The sequence below is a fragment of the Thamnophis elegans genome, chromosome 2, assembly GCF_009769535.1.
Source record: "Thamnophis elegans isolate rThaEle1 chromosome 2, rThaEle1.pri, whole genome shotgun sequence".
Lineage (NCBI taxonomy): Eukaryota > Metazoa > Chordata > Lepidosauria > Squamata > Colubridae > Thamnophis > Thamnophis elegans.
Window position 1 is genome coordinate 45,593,782 of NC_045542.1, and position 15,764 is coordinate 45,609,545.

A 15,764-nucleotide genomic window follows, 5' to 3' on the forward strand; every position below is an offset into this window, starting at 1 on the left:
CAATTTATATTTGTAAATTGTAGTTATGTTGAAATAAAAAAATATTACAATACTATTTTTGCGTTGTATGAAAATTTTTGTTGATCCGTATAAAATTTTTAATCAAGCCCCCCCCCCCCCCCAGGTCAAAGGTGTTTCTCTTTACCAATCTGAAAATCTGGTCACCTTAATATAGAAGCATATAAGCAGCTGCACAAACAGGCTGAAGAACAGTTTTTATCCATGGGCTGTCAGATTCCTGAATGCAAAATAACATAACTAAGTAGTACAAGGGACTTGCAGGGACAGCGCAACTTGTAACATTCACACTGGTGTAATGGGACTGAGTGTTTGTTAATATGATTTATTGGGTTTGGGTATTTTTTTTCTTTGTCTTCACTGTGAGTTGTATTGTGTTGGGGAGGTGCACTGAGGGAGCTCAAACAATTTCATTGTACATATGTTGTGCCCTGAAAATAAAGAATTATTGTTGTATAAATATAATGGTTGAAGTTGGGCTAGCCGGACCAGCCGATGGCAGGACAGATAAAAGTGCCGAGCGTCGTCTCTTGTCTTATCAAAACTGGAAAGAATATTTCATATTTATGTTTCCTGATCATGTGTATCTTACGCCGGTTTCTGTGGAACTTAAGGCTACAATTCGCAGCTCTCGCGATTGCCTTCGAATAACATGTGGTTCCTTCCTTGCCCTTTAACTTTTGTTTGCAGTTACGACTATAAGCCCGTTGCGAAATAAAACCACCGGCTAAAGCAATGGGTGCAGCAAAGCCGGTTTAGTTACTCGGTTAGGACCCAGCCACGTAAGTTTCGGTGCAGCGCTCAAATACTAGGAGAGCATTGGGGGGGATGGGGGAAGGCGGCGCCAGCATACCTGCAGGGTGTTACCTCGGCCCATTCCCCCCCATCTCCAGTACTTGGGGGCGGGGGGAGTTTTGCTTTGAATTGCGTTTGAACTAATATTTCTCCCCAAAGGGTAACGTAGCAAATGGGGGAGGGAGCGGAGATGCAAGACCACCGCGGAGGACCCTCTGCTTAGCCCCGCCCTCTCCCCTAACTGGGGCTCCGAAACAAACGTCCCTCAGATTTTTTTGCAAGCTAAAAGGAGGGGGGGGTCCGGGCGGGAGAAGGGGCGGGGTTTGGGGGGGTGAAGGCTCCTCGGCACGCGCTTTCGGCTCGCACCGCTGTCCCCCCCCCTCCCCGCACCTCCTCCATCACCGTCCCTCCCACCCTCTCTCTCCCTTGCTCTGTCAACCTAGCTCTGGCAACTGAAGGACACGGAGATTAGCCGATGGGGAGGCCGCGTCTTCCAAAAGCCGGCCAATAAGAGCATGGAGGAGGGGCGGGAAGCTCGGCCAGAGTCAAGTGCGCGTGCGGATGGTTGCTAGAGGCGCTTCTCCCTCCCCTCTCCTGCTCACTTTTGTTGTGGCTCGGAGGGAAGGAGAGAGAGGGAGCTGCGGTGTCGGCGGCTGCAGCGACCCCCCTCTTCACACACGGACCTCCTCCCCCGGTTTTGGTTTTGGTAGGGGAGGTAGAGGAAGGAGGAATGACCCCCTTTCCCCATAGGCGCTAAGGCTCCTTGCTCGGGAAGGAGAAGGGAGCTGTCTCTGGTGGACGTGGGCTCCGAGCTTAACCCAGGAGCCCTTTCCCCACTTCCACGCCAAAGCCCGAGAAGAAAGATAAAACGCCTCCCCCCCCAATCCCTTGAACCGCCCAAAAGGGTCCTTGGAGGAAGGGACCACGCGTGTCCGTCTCAGGTAAGTGAAGAGCTGGTGTGTGTATGTATGTGTGTGTGCGTGCAAGGGCATAATAGATCCCCCCTTCCTAATTCCCTCTATCTGCGATATGGAGGGGAAGCCCACCCGGTTCCTCCATTGGTGTTTGTGGAGAGCGGGGGGGGGTGTCCCACTTCCCCCCCCTTTGCTACTGCAGCGTCGTCTCCTTGTTTCAGTGAAGCTTTTTGCAGAGCTTTCCTTGCAAGGGCTTGTTATTTTAACGGGGACCCAGGATGCGGTGGAAGTGGAGGGCTCTTTGCTCTCTCTCCCCCTCCACGATTAGACAAGTCTTCTTAAAAGAGGGAAGGGTCCTGCCTTACTTTTCCCATTTTTCTGTTCTCCCTGGCCTCCTTTCAGCAGTTTGAGAAATTCGGAAAGTTTAAAAGTGTTGCTTCAATCTTCTTTTTTGTTGGTGTCCCCAAAGACCATATATATTAATTAAAGAGGTGCCTTTTGCCTCCTGACCCAACATTTGAAAGATGGCTAATTTTATTTGTTCAGAACTTAACCAGTCATACAGTACACAGTGCATGTGATAAAGTGGACTGTGATCATTTTTGTTTTTTTTAAATGCTGTTAATGTTTTTCTGCAAAAGAACTGAAAATTAATGCCACTTTGATAGTCCTCATAATTACACTGCTCAAGAATCTGTATTGAAGTATAGTATTGGCTTCCACACTATTTTTTTTAAAAAAAACATCACTATTGTATGAATGCTTACAGTAATTTGTTAAATATGTATATTGGCAGGCTTGGGGGAAAAGGCATGCTAATATTTTAAGAATCCTATATATTTTCTTTTTTGTTCAAGCACTGTGCTTTTATTTTTCTGTCCCAACAGGCGCAAATCATTCTGCCAAACTAAAACAATACATAAAGAACATCCTTTCAATGTTTTGCTACATTAAATGTAGCAGTTCCCTCATTTAGCAACCAAGTTGGAAGCGATAAAGTCAGTAAGTGAACACATAATTGAGAGAGAGAGAGACATAACTCTTGTTCTTATATGTATTGTCAGATACATAAATTTGGTCATAAGTGTGTGCACTGGTCCAAAAATCTTTAGGTTGCAAAAATCCAGATGGCCATCATATGGCAGCAAAAAAAGTTTGCAGCCTAGATCTAGTAAACGCATAATACTTATTGATATGTGGGTTTCACACTTGATGTGATTGGGATCACGGAATCAACACAGTAATAATAAATGTCTGTAGATTTCAGAGAATTTACCTATGTATGGTGGCTGAATCTATGTTTATGTATTTGTGGAATTTCAAGGATGATTCTCGTTTTTTTCTGGTAAATACAATATGTGTCTCAAAGCCAGTTCAGTGTATGTTGCTCTTGTGACCTGATAACTTCAAATAAGAGATTGTCTTGTTTGAAAACACTTATCTTAAAAGTTTAAAAGCTACGTTATTCTGGTGGCAAATATGTTAAAAGAAGAAACAGTTCTAACAGTGTAATCTTTCTGTCGGGTGAAAACATTCCCTCTTGCATTTGATATTTGAGGTACTTTTTACACACTTTATGGCAGTGATGGCGAAACGTTTTGGCACTGAGTGTCCAAACTGGAACATGTGTCCATGTGTGCATACCAGAGCGCCGGAAATCCACTGGCCGGCATGCACATGCCTGTTTTTTGCCATTTTCAGGTAGTTTTTCAGGCCAGAAATGGCCTGAAAACGGTTTGAAAATGACCAGAAAAACAGGCCAGAAAATGGCCCCAAAAGACAGCCCCAAAATGGCCTGGAAAACGGCCTGTTTTTTGGCTGTTTTTTAGGCCATTTTTGGGCTATTTTTTGGCGCTCCAGCACCTGCGAAGACCAGCTGGCCGGTGCACATGTACATGCCAGAAACCAGAAGAGCAGCTGGCGACGTTGCACATATATACAGCAAGGGCTCTGCATGCCACCTCTGGCATACATGCCACAAGTTCACCATGACAGCTTTATTGGATAAATCATATAGTATGTGTCAGCCTCTGTTTTGCTGCTTGCTTTTCGGCTGCCATTGAAACGGGGAGGGGGGGGCGTGGTATTTGGGTGAGGGAAATAATCTGTACAGGACTGTTAATTGGGAGTTGTTCTCACATTCATTTGCGCATGTGGAAGGAGGGGAGTTTCCCGCCAAGGCCAAGTGTCCAGCATACCAACCTGATGATGCTTTTTGAAGATGTCTCCCACCTGACAGCTGTGGAGATATACGATTAGACTATGGACTGGGGTACCAAGGGGAGGGGAATGAATCATTTATTGATATCTATTTGCTTTTGCGCTCTTTTGCTCAGATCCAGCTTTGCTTTGCTTCTCATTACTTGTAATCAGTAAAAGTACACTTAATTCTGCAAAATGGAGTTGAGTGGTTTCTTTCTTGGTTATTAAGTGAAGGAGGCATGACATTATGTCAAATTAATTCTATATTCGTTGTCTCATAAAACGTAAAAATTACCTCAAATATCAAATGCAAGAGAGAATATTTGTAATTTGCTTAATTGTAATTTTAGTACCATCTTTAAAACATAATGGTGGGATTTCATTGTCAATGATACAATCAGGTAACACATTGCAGTTAATGTCTGAAGTTTTCTTAGTCTACATGCTTATATTTTTTAGCTAATTGAAAGTATAGGGCAGTTACTATGGATGGACAGTTTCAGTCTATTTTTTTTTTAAAAAGCTTAGCCTGCTAAATAGAATTAGAAACATATTTTTCAAAAAATGTAAATGTGCCCCCAGAATAGTTGAACTTAAAAGAAAAAAACACTTAAGATTGTAACTTTACTCTTTTTTCTATTGAGAGCATCATTTCCTTTCTTTTTGAAGAAAGACATGGTGGGCAGAAATGAAGGGGTGGCAGAGTTGAAGTTAAATGTTTCTCCTGATATTTTTCTTTTAAGCTCCAAAATGGGATAAATAGCTTCTCTCTAAAGTCTGAACAGTTTGTTTACAGTAAACAACAGTTTGGGATTAATGCATGAGAGCTGGGGTTCAGTACAAAAACTGTGTTTAAGTCTGATACTATAGTCGCTCTCTTGAAAAACAGTTTAGCATAAAGGTGGTCAGTTCCCTTTAATTGTATAGATTTTTCAGATTATTGGAACTGTCAGGCAAAAGAAAGAGCTGCTGAGGTAGCACTATACTTGTCTAATTTGTATTCGTAAGAATTCTGACTCAAGAAAAGGTTAGTCTCATTGAACAAGGATGATTTGCTTAGTATTGGATGAGTGAACTGCAGGGCAAAACTGGGTGACACTACATTCCAACATTCAGATTTCGTTTTGTGAGTTTTACTAAAACAAATAAATCTATTTCTGGTAACTATCTTCTTTTTTTTGTCCACTTTGTTCACTCAAAGCTACATGGATGGAACTTTTTTGTCTGCAAAGAACTGGGTGCAAAATCCATGTCTATACCCCTTTTCAATTAGGAAAACAAAACATTTTGCCAATCATACTTTCTGATGCTGTATTGCAACAAATTAAGGATGAATTGCCTCCAGCAATCAATGCAAAGTGCCCATGCTTTATTGAGTTTGACCTTTAGGTATTGGGATTGATCTCTTCTGTATGGGCTTAGCAAATGGTTAATATAATTCAAAGGGTGAGAATTTGATGTTGCCACCCTGCACATTTTTTTTTACTAACTCCCATTAGATCCAGCCACTATGACCAGTGGCAAGAGTTTTGAGTAATTATAAGGCATGAAGAAATTCTTACTACAGTGTGGAATAATGCATTTAAGCAAATGGAATAAGCAAGACATATGGATGAATTTACTCATTGTTTTTCCTTTATATACAGAGCTTCTCTAATACAAAATGAAAAGTGCCCGTGGCAGCAGTTCTTCCTTTCAGGGAAACGGTGTCAATGGTGTGGACCTCATTCTTACAGGGCTGCCTATGCAAGTGCTTCAGCGCCCTAGCAGTGCCTCCCCAGGCAAACACATTGCTCGTTCCATTTCTGTCATTACGGAAAACAAACCCAAGAGGAATATCCTGGTGAGTACTGATGTTGTAGCAAGCATTCTTCTTCTAAAGCTTATGGTTTATATTCCTTTCACTCCTAGGGAATAGATTTGGTTTAAATGCATTCTTTAACTTCCATTGATGTACAAAGTAATAATGTGTCTTCAATTTGTTTGGATGAAGATCTTTGTGCCCTGTTATTCTTATGGTCAGATGAGAGAGAGAGAGAGAAGAGCCAGTGGTACAACAGATAAGAGGTTGTATTAGCAGAGGAGAAACCCAGATTCTCTTCACTTTCAACCTCAGAAGCTTTAACTTTGGGCCAGTCATTGTCCCAGCCCCACCTATCTCACTAGTAGTGTTTTTGTGGTGAACAAAGAAGGAAGCATTATGTACCTTGCCTCGGTTGTCCCCAAAAGCACGTTTGGGACAACCATGACCTGGGGACCAAGCATCTCTACATACGTTTAACTGCACAGTTTGAGATGAACACCCTTTGAATGGTGTGGGAGTAGGAATGGATTTCAAATTGCAGACTACAGGAACCAGGAGGCACTACTCAGGTGACCCTGAGGACACAGATAAACCCCCAAGGGCTCCAACGACCTAGCCCTCTAAAAGGATGCAGATTACCAGCTGCCTACAAGGAATATAAATCCTTCCATTTGCCACTGTCCTGTCAGAGCTGAAGAAGCTTCTTGAAGGAGAAGCTAAAAAGTCTTCAAAAGAAAAAAGTCCTGTTGCCTCCTGAAAAAGCACCTTTGGGATTACCTTGCTTTGCATAACATTTGAAGCTACCAAATGAAAGGCAGGATCTATATCCAACAAAAAGAACAATAGTTGCCTTGACAAAATACTTCACATTTTCTAGAAACATCCTTAGCCTCTCTTGCCTCTGTCACAAAGGGCAAAATAAGCTTCTCTTAGAAATGCTGGAGAATATGCAGAAAGCATTGCCTTCCAATCTTTGCTTAGTTTCCCCCAGCACTAATCAGAACCAGAAAATGCGTCCCTCCAGGGGTTTTACAAATGGGGAAGTTCCTGCTTTTTTGCAGATTTTACAGGATGCTGAGGGAGATCTGTGAAGCAGAAGAAGGTGAAGTAGCATGGATTCTCTCTTTAAGGTGCAAGAAGGCCATGTTTCACAAAACACTTTGAAGATGGTGCTTTCCTCAGATCTCCCTTGAAATGAACAATCCTTCAGAGATTGGCAAATCCCCAAATCCTGGACAGTCTAATTTTCAAACATTTTCAAAGGCAGAAACTTAATAGCTCAATAATAATCATTTATCTTTATGTTATCCCTCCCTCCCCTCCTCCCTTAAGAGGCAAAGCACTATTGACAGAAAATTGGCAATAAAATGAAAAGAAAATGCAAAATTAACATTTCTAATGTAAAAAAACAAACCTGAATTTCAGTGCTGAAGCCAGGAGCAGATGGTAGAGTACATTTAAGATCCTTCTCTCACCCCACATGTCTCCCATAGAGAAGTCTGTAACTCACTTTGAAAATATCAGTGTGATAGAAAACTGCAGAATCATGAGAGATCACAAAAGAATTTGCAGCATCCCTCTATAGCAGAGTTGGCAGACATTTTTGACACCCAAGTGCTGAAATGGGAGCATGCAGGCACGTGTATGCTGGAAACTGGAAGAGCGGCTGCCCGGTGTGCATGCCAAGAAAATGCTCTTCCGGTTTCTGGCATGTGCACGTGCGAAGACCAGCTGGCCGGTGTGCATGCACGAACCATAAGATGATCTTCCTGGCATGCACATGTGCATCGGGTGGCTGATCTACCGATCTCTGGCGCTCCTGTGACCAGGCTGGCAAGCTGGAACCCAGAAGAACCAACGGGATGGCTCGCGTGCCCAGAGAGATGGCTCTGCATGCCATAGGTTTGCCATTATGGCTCTGTACAAAATGTTTCATTCATGTACTGTATGCCTTAGCCAATAATATGCAGTAACATATTATTTTGGATTACAACAATGTACTAACAAATTCAATCAATTAGACCTGTAAATTGGTTTGGAGGTAGAGCAGACCCCTAACTGTAAATTACTAAAGTCATTTGATGGAATTGTGAGATACTAACACACAGGAAACTCATGAAAGAAAGTAATGTATTGAGAAATAAGCTATCAGTGTTATAATGCACTCTGTTGGTCTACAATTGATAGGGATTATGCAGAGTTTATAGGGATGTGTGACAATTCTTTTTTAAAAAAATACTATATTAAAACCTTTGCCATTCATGCAAAAGAGTACAGATGAAACTATGACCATCAGTGGAGAAATTTTTCCAAAATTTCAAAATTGAAAGGATCTAACAGCTGCCATGATAGTCAAAGAAAGAATGAAAGGGTTGTACAACAAGAAGAAAGCATGACAGCTGAACATAGATTTCCAGAGACAGGCAAAAACCAAACAACCCAAGGAAATTGACAAATAGAGGAAAATAAGAAGATATAGTTTTAAAAAAAAGAATGAAGAAAATATGGGAAAATCTATAGCTAATGTGAGAATATTGAATAGTTATTACAGAAGGAGTCTAGTAGAGGCAAATTGGGTTAAACAATACTGAAAGTGTTCAAATAGGATTACAGAATGATATAAATGTTTGCAAAGATAGAAGATATTAAAAACCAAATAAAAAAGTTGACATGAAATACAGATACTGAAAAAGAGTGAAAAAAAGAGAGATATTGAAATTGTTGACCTGAAGATGGTTACTGAAAATATCATTGACCACAACAACAATCTAATTAATCCTACATAAACAATCCCTTTTCCCCCCAGCCTTGACCAATGTTGTGAATTGCCAGCCTCTTGACCGAGCCTTTTGCCTCACTAAAATCTACACAAAATATACAACTCTGTGGGAACTTTAAAAACTTTATTTTGCTGCTTAAAATTTAAAGAATACTTTCAAGGAAAAAAAAAACACATTTAGTCATTAATTCAATCTACACAATGCTGTAGATTATACCGAATTCCAGATGCATAAAAATAACACTACAAAAACATCTCCAAGGCAGATGTAACCCTGAATTAGATCATTGTATTAAATGTTCTTGATCATAAGCTTATCAGCAAGTTTTCACTTATTCTACTTATCAATAAAAATGGAAAAAACAAAATTGCTAGTAGTGCAGAACAAGATGCCACCCAAGATCTCAAGAACAACATTAGCAAGCTGATAAGAGTCATTTGTCATTATGAATAAACTGGATTATTTCAAAAAAAAGTGAGAGACAGCCATCCAAGGCCATCTTGTACTAACTTTTATCTTCATAACCAAATGGCAGTACATTAGACAAAACTAGGTGATTTGATGAAAAGTTACTGAGTTATTGTTTTTCGGGCCGTTTTCAGGCTGTTTTTGGTTTTTTTTTTCAGGCCAAGAACAACAAAAAGGGGCCTGAAAACAGCCTGAAAATGGCTGAAAAATGGTTTGTTTGGGGGCTGGTTTTCAGGCCCTTTTCAGGCTGTTTTTCGGTCATTTTCAGGCCATTTTTTGGGCTGTTTTCAGGATGTTTTCTGGTGCTCCAGCATCTGCGGAGACTAACTGGCCAGCGTGCATGTGTGCACCAAAAACCAGAAGAGCAGTTGGTGACAGCATACCCACCCACAGAGAGGGCTCTGCGTGCCACCTCTGGCACATATGCCATAGGTTTGCCATCACGGCTATAGACCATCATCAATGCCCATATGCTTCTGCCTTCCATTTAGAACAAACCACCAAACATATCCTTCATGCTAACAATTATTCTCAACATGGATCATAAGACCACTTCCTCTGCCCCCCAAAAAGGTATCATAAAATATTTCTAGGAGCCAATAGTCTCTACACGATGTAGTTTAGATTAATAAACATTTAAAAAGTGTAAGTACCTTTTTTATAGCTAACAGGGACAATGAAAAGCATCATAGAGGTAAATGAAACCTAGAAGGGGGCCATGGGTAGAGAATCTGCGCCCCAACTGCTTGCACAGCAAAACAGATTCTCAAGGGATTGGGAAACAATATAACTAGTATGACATTGGGACTCAGAATAAGGGCAAAGTAATATTAGAGCATTTCAGCGTTCTAGGACACTCCATTACAAATCCCAGAGTAGCCATTTGGGGAACAAAGAAACATTGCCAGTATAATTGTGCAAGAAATTGTGCTGAAGGCTTCAACAAACAATGGATGTTTAACACTTTACAATTGTTACAATTGAAAAAGTCCTTGTGTAATTTGCATCTGCATCCATCTGTATTTCCCTTCTTCCCTCCTCATCTCATTTAAAATCCTATATCAGTGTAACCATATATTGTAATTGATGAAATGTGCTGTAATTCAACAAACCTATGCCTTTTAATTAAATTATTAGTCTGAAAGGTGCTCCTTCTGATATTCAAATATACAGTAAACTGTAAGATGTATAGTAGAAAAATTAATCAAATACAAGATGGCATTTTTCTCAATGTGCATGTCTGAATAGAATTTGGCTAAATGCAGTTGTATGGGTATAATTCTTTGTGTAGTTGGCGTTTTAGTTTTTTAAAGGGTTGGTGACATGTTGTTCCTCCAAATGAATTCTTATCTGAAGACAATGCCATTCTGTCATTTGTAGTTAACTCGTCTAGAATGATAGAAATTAGGCAGAATTAAGAGAATTTTTTTCTTGATAAAATGCAAGGTGGATGTACTAACAGGATTGTTATAAATTGTCTGTCTTTCAGGAAGATGCAGGGCTTGCCACCTCTAGAGCCATGAACAATTTGCGAAGATCCAACAGTACAACGCAGGTTAATCAGCAAATGAATGATGCCATCATGTGAGCATTAAACACTTCTTATTGAAAAATACACTAGCCTAGGAGGTGTCTTAGAACCTCTTTTCTTCCTTTGAGTACGCTGGGAAAGCTGAGTATCTTTGTTTTGGGATGTTGAAAGAAATGTCCTTCTGGGTTCAGCTCCAAGTGGGGAAGAAGACACTGGAGACATGGAGGCTGCTTGGAAAGATGGTTTATTGTTGGACACGGCCACATGGCTTGAGCCCTGTACAGAAAAGGTGATCACATGTTTCAGTGTAGGTGAAGAAGAAGAGAAGGGCTGAGGAAGGGGCTTGCTAGGCTTTTATACCCTGTTCAGTACCATCTCTCTGTTTCCTGTTCCTGTGTAAGAAATGTATTCTGACTGGTTGTCAGACTCCCATGGTGCCATGCAGGGGGCTACTCTCTAGGCTGTGATGAGTTCTCAGTTGCCTTGTGGTCAGTTGAGTAATATCCCTTCCCCCTACAGCTGCAGTGAGGAGAAGTCTTTATTATGTAAAGTGGGCTAGCCTGGCCATCTTAATGGCCCATTAGCTGGGGATGGGCAGAAAGCTATAGGCAACTATTCTGTCTTTTGAAACATGTTTCTTTTCACATCCAGAGAAATATTCTGCCTTTTCAATATTTCCTAGGATATTTCATTTTTCTGGGAGAAGGCTGGATGATAACTTCCCACAGGGATATATCCTTTAGACTAGTGATGGCGAACCTTTTTGGCACCAAGTGCCCAATCCGGAATGTGCGCACATGCTGGAGTCCCAGAAACTCAAAAGATCAGCTGGTCGGTGTGCATGTGCACACCAGCCACCTGGACTTTGGGTTTCTGGAACACGCATGCCTTTGGGTTTCCGGGGCTCCGGCATGTGTAAAGATACGCTGGCCGACCCGCATGCACACACTGGAAATCAGAAGAGCAGCTGGCGACGGTGCATGTGCCCACAGAGAGGGCTCTCCTTGGCACCTCTGGCACACAAGCCATAGGTTGGCCATCATGGCTTTAGACTGAACATAAAACATTGGAGTAGTTTATAGGAATAAAATATCTTTCAGAAAAGCTCAAAGCAATGCTATGTGTAGACTTCTGCAAGATTCCAAATTAATCTTGTCATTTTCCTTTTTAGCAGTGTAGATCACCATGACGACTTCCTCACATTGTTTAATAGCAGCTCAACTGGAAGAAGAAAACTAGCAAGTCTAAGCAAAGATTCCCCAGAAAAGAAAACTACCTGGAACATCCTAGTAAGGGCTGAAGTGCATGCACATTCATTAGAAAAGCTTCCGAAGCCAGTCCCAAAATTTAGGTTTATGTTGTTAAGCCTGATAATTCCTCTGTAAATGCATTCAGGATTTGTCTAGATTTGTTATGCCAAAAATCCATTGTTCCCCCAAAATAATAATCCAAATTATCATCATCTGCATTAAAATTATATTTCCCTTAGGATAAGAACATTGCCTTTTGACTGTTGGTAAAATGCAAGATACCCCTATAATGTACTTATCACACATGCCGCACTAATGAGCAATGTATGTAATACGCCTAAATGACTATCAGAGCTGTTGAGTAAGGTTTGCACTTCCCTCTGGGCAGGAACATACTTCTCTCCATAAAAAAAATAAAATAGTGGTGGAAAAGCTGCACACTACAAAAAGATTTCTGCCAATACTTTTTCATAGGCTTTATGGAGCTAAGTGCTAGAAAGAGTCAACCTGGGTTAGAAAATCCAGGAAAGATTTTATTATACCACAAATGAACAGGTTTTTTACCAAAGCTTTCCTGTTGACAAGAAAATTTTAAACTCTTTTTACACTTTCAGCATCTTGCTATGCTTTGCTTTGTATCTGGTTTGGCTGTCCAAACAGCAATTCCCCCAAAGCTATATAGGGGCTATGGTATGGGTGCTTTTGATTCCTATCTCTGCTTTTGAAGTTCCATTGACTCTGTTCTGATTTAGGCGTATCCAGGAAACTCTCCAGAAACTTCCACACTCGGCACCAATCTGTTCATTTTCAAGCACTCTTACCATATTTTTCAGAGTATGAGACGCACTGGAGCATAAGGCACACCAAGATTTTGAAGAAGCAAATTAAAAAAAAAAGTTTTCGCACTCTGCAGATCTTCCAAAAATGGGTCCATTTTTTGTCCAAAAAAAGGGCATGTATAGCCTTTAGGAGGCTTACAGAGGCCTCACGGGGCCGGGGGGGGGGGGGGGGCAAAATTGAGCAAAAAGCCCGTTTTTTGCTCATCTCTGCCCTCCCCAGCCCCCAGGAGCACTCTGCAAGGCTCCTAAAGGCTCTGCACAGCCATTTTGGTGAAGGGGCGGAGTTTCGGGAGGCAAAAAATGCTGTATTCAGTGTGTAAGATGCACCCAGATTTTCAGCCTCTTTTTTGAGGGAAAAAGGTGCATCATCTACTCTGAAAAATATGGTAATTGGATAAAAATCCTAGCATCTATCTCCAAAGTTTTGAAATATGTTACATTTATTTCACTGGTTTATAGTAAAAACTCTTGAGATTGAGCAATTTTTTTGTTTGAGGAGGAATTAAGAATTCTTGCTAAAATATATGTAGTGAAGATCTGTGTACTGTTATTTCCACGTATACTTATTTTTGGTTATTTGGCCAGGATGAGCAGCCCAGGATATTGCCTTCCTCATCCAGCACTCCTGGAAGCATGAGGAAGAAAGAAATCAGTGTACCCCTTGCAGCTAATTTCACTGCTAACAATAGGTAAGAAATATTTGTAAGTAGTAGGGCTTAATGCCTGGCATTCATCTAAAGTGCTGGCATTACCATAAGTTGCAGAAAAATTTCCATAGCTTTGATAGTAACACTTTAATAGTTGAATATGGGTGATACTTTGAGAGTAGGCTGAAACTGCCATATCTAAAGGTGAAGCAGGCGGGAAGGCACATAAACTAGGTGAACAAAAGCCAGAAATCTTGTTTAAAAGATCCCTTGGGGGAAGTAGATAAGGAGGAACTAAGTCGTTAAGGACACAAAAGGAAGAATGAGCCAGACAAAAGTTGGGCTTGAGTACATGAGAAACCCCTCCCCAAATTTCACCACCAGCTACTAGATTTGTAAATTAACAAGAGAAGAATAGCTGTCAGTCTTGTTGATCCACAAAGCAAGCAAGGACTGTGGAGGGATAAATAGCCTCCTTAAGCTTGCCCATTCTTGGAGTTCTCTTTGGATCCAGGCTTCCATCCATCCAGCCAGAATCTGGCAGAAAGACGTGAGTAAGCATAGATGAGTGTGTGTGTGTGGGAGGGAGGGGTTTTTATACATGCGAGAAAGAGCATATATAGATCTATTGTAACCAAGTGTTCTGTTGAAAGTGATTTGAATCTTTTTTCCAGGGCTGTGAGTGTATGAGTGAGTGGCCATAAATTGAATCTGGGAACACACGTAACAATACCAGGTCCTGAACAGCAAATACTGCTATAACCTAAAAATGGGTATATTATTATTGGCAGAATTGTGAATTCTGAAGTTTGAGAACTTCCATACTTTTAAAGTTCATTTTGGTTTTCATTATCTGAGGGAAACGGCATCTAGGTCATCATCTAGGACAGTATCCAGAATGCAGCTGATTCAAAAAATCTGGCTATCTTATTGAACATGAGACAGTTATTAAATGATGAGGCTCCAGAAATTTGAACTGTTTTGATAATATATTGGAGAAATTATTCTGAAAGCGTGCTGACACATTTTCCTTCTATTTTATGAGGAGTAACAAAGGTGCCATGGGCAACTGCGTCACCACTATGGTGCATAACAATTACTCCACTACGGACAAAATATCTGTGCCAAAGAGCTCCAATCAAGCTACAACTTCACTCAAGTAAGTCTCTTGTATATTCCTGTGACAGCTTTCCTTCAGTGGTGAATTAGGAGCATGTTAATCTACATTATGCATGAACAAGATGCTGGAAATGGGAGGGAACAGGATTGTTTTCAAGAAGAAAAAGCATAAATAGACCACACATCGAGAGCCCCTGAACTATCTCATTCTTAGTTTAATAACAAACTTGCACTTTTAGTCCTTTTTTTCATGTTAATACAGTGTTTCATATCAGCAGTCACTGGACTAAATGTGAGCAAATAGAGATTGCCCGAGCTGTGATGGAGAACCTATGGCATGTGTGCCACAGGTGGCACACAGAGCCCTCTATGCGAGCATGTGAGCTGTCACCCCACCTCAGCTCCAGCGCCCCTGCGTGTGCACCTCCCGCCGTCAGGCTGATTGTCAGGTCTCTGCTGCGCAGGAGCGGGGTGCATGCGGAAGAAACGCACACATGCGGGTGTGTGTGTGTGTGTGTGCGTGCTGTACGTGCATGCGGGGGGAACACGGGGGGGCGCGCTCAACCCACGCCCCATTTTTGGTCCAGGAGGTTTTGGGGAGACCTGCTAGGCCGAAAATGAGCCACAAGGGTATACGTGCGGCGCACACCCCTCCCCCCGGGTCCATTTTTGGTCCCAGGAGGCTTCAGAGAGACCTACTACAGGCAAGGGGATTGCATGCACAGAAAAGTGTGGGTGATTTCATGCGTGCATTGCATTATGGGTGTGGGCACATGCGCCCACATTATGGCATTATGACACCTTTGCACTTCTGGCACGCGAGGACAAAAAGGTTAGTCATCACTGTGCTAGAGTATATATTGTATATAAAAGTAGTTCTCAAGGACAGCAATCCCTGAGAAATCACAGTACAAGCTTAAATGGAAAATGGAAAACATTCTTTAGTGTATCCTAAATTGAAGAGACTTGCAGCATTCCATAGGATCCCATTGAGCAGCATATTATTGTCTCTTTCCTTAGCAACATCATCAAAGCTACTTCTAATGAAGACACAGACAGCAGCAGTTACATGAAATCTCAGAAGAACTTTTCCAGCAGTAATATCCTGGCTCGGAACAATAATACCAGTAGTAGCAGTCCCCCGACTAGGATACAAGAAGTGTCTGAGGAGGAGGCTGAGCGGTAAGCCTGAGAAAACTGACAGGAAGAAAGATGGTAGCAAGAAGTAACAAATTATGCAGAAAAATCAGAGGAAATGAAATGAGGGCATATAGAAATGAGGTTACTAGTTAATTGCCATATCTGATTTGGCAATTTCCAGTTAATAGCCTGGTTCTTTTACAAGCAACCAGGTAAATTTTGGGCAGTAAAAGTTGCAACTTGGTTCCCAGCGTTCT

The 15,764-nt window shown here is 41.4% G+C and overlaps 1 protein-coding gene across 4 annotated transcripts in view; it reads left to right on the plus strand.

Moving 5' to 3' along the window:
• Nucleotides 1-779: 779 nt before the first annotated feature.
• The window catches only part of CEP131 (centrosomal protein 131), a 37,684-nt gene continuing 22,699 nt past the window's right edge, over nucleotides 780-15,764 (plus strand). Inside the window, exons 1-7 of one of the 4 annotated variants that reach the window (XM_032209872.1) lie at nucleotides 780-800; nucleotides 5,576-5,772; nucleotides 10,471-10,565; nucleotides 11,684-11,801; nucleotides 13,187-13,290; nucleotides 14,294-14,407; nucleotides 15,388-15,549. In XM_032209872.1, the coding sequence (XP_032065763.1) occupies nucleotides 5,593-5,772; nucleotides 10,471-10,565; nucleotides 11,684-11,801; nucleotides 13,187-13,290; nucleotides 14,294-14,407; nucleotides 15,388-15,549 (773 nt within the window). In that variant the 5' untranslated portion in view covers nucleotides 780-800; nucleotides 5,576-5,592. Of the gene's footprint in view, nucleotides 801-1,331; nucleotides 1,755-5,575; nucleotides 5,773-10,470; nucleotides 10,566-11,683; nucleotides 11,802-13,186; nucleotides 13,291-14,293; nucleotides 14,408-15,387; nucleotides 15,550-15,764 lie in introns of those variants that run through there. The other 3 variants (XM_032209875.1, XM_032209871.1, XM_032209873.1) reach the window with 3 other exon arrangements.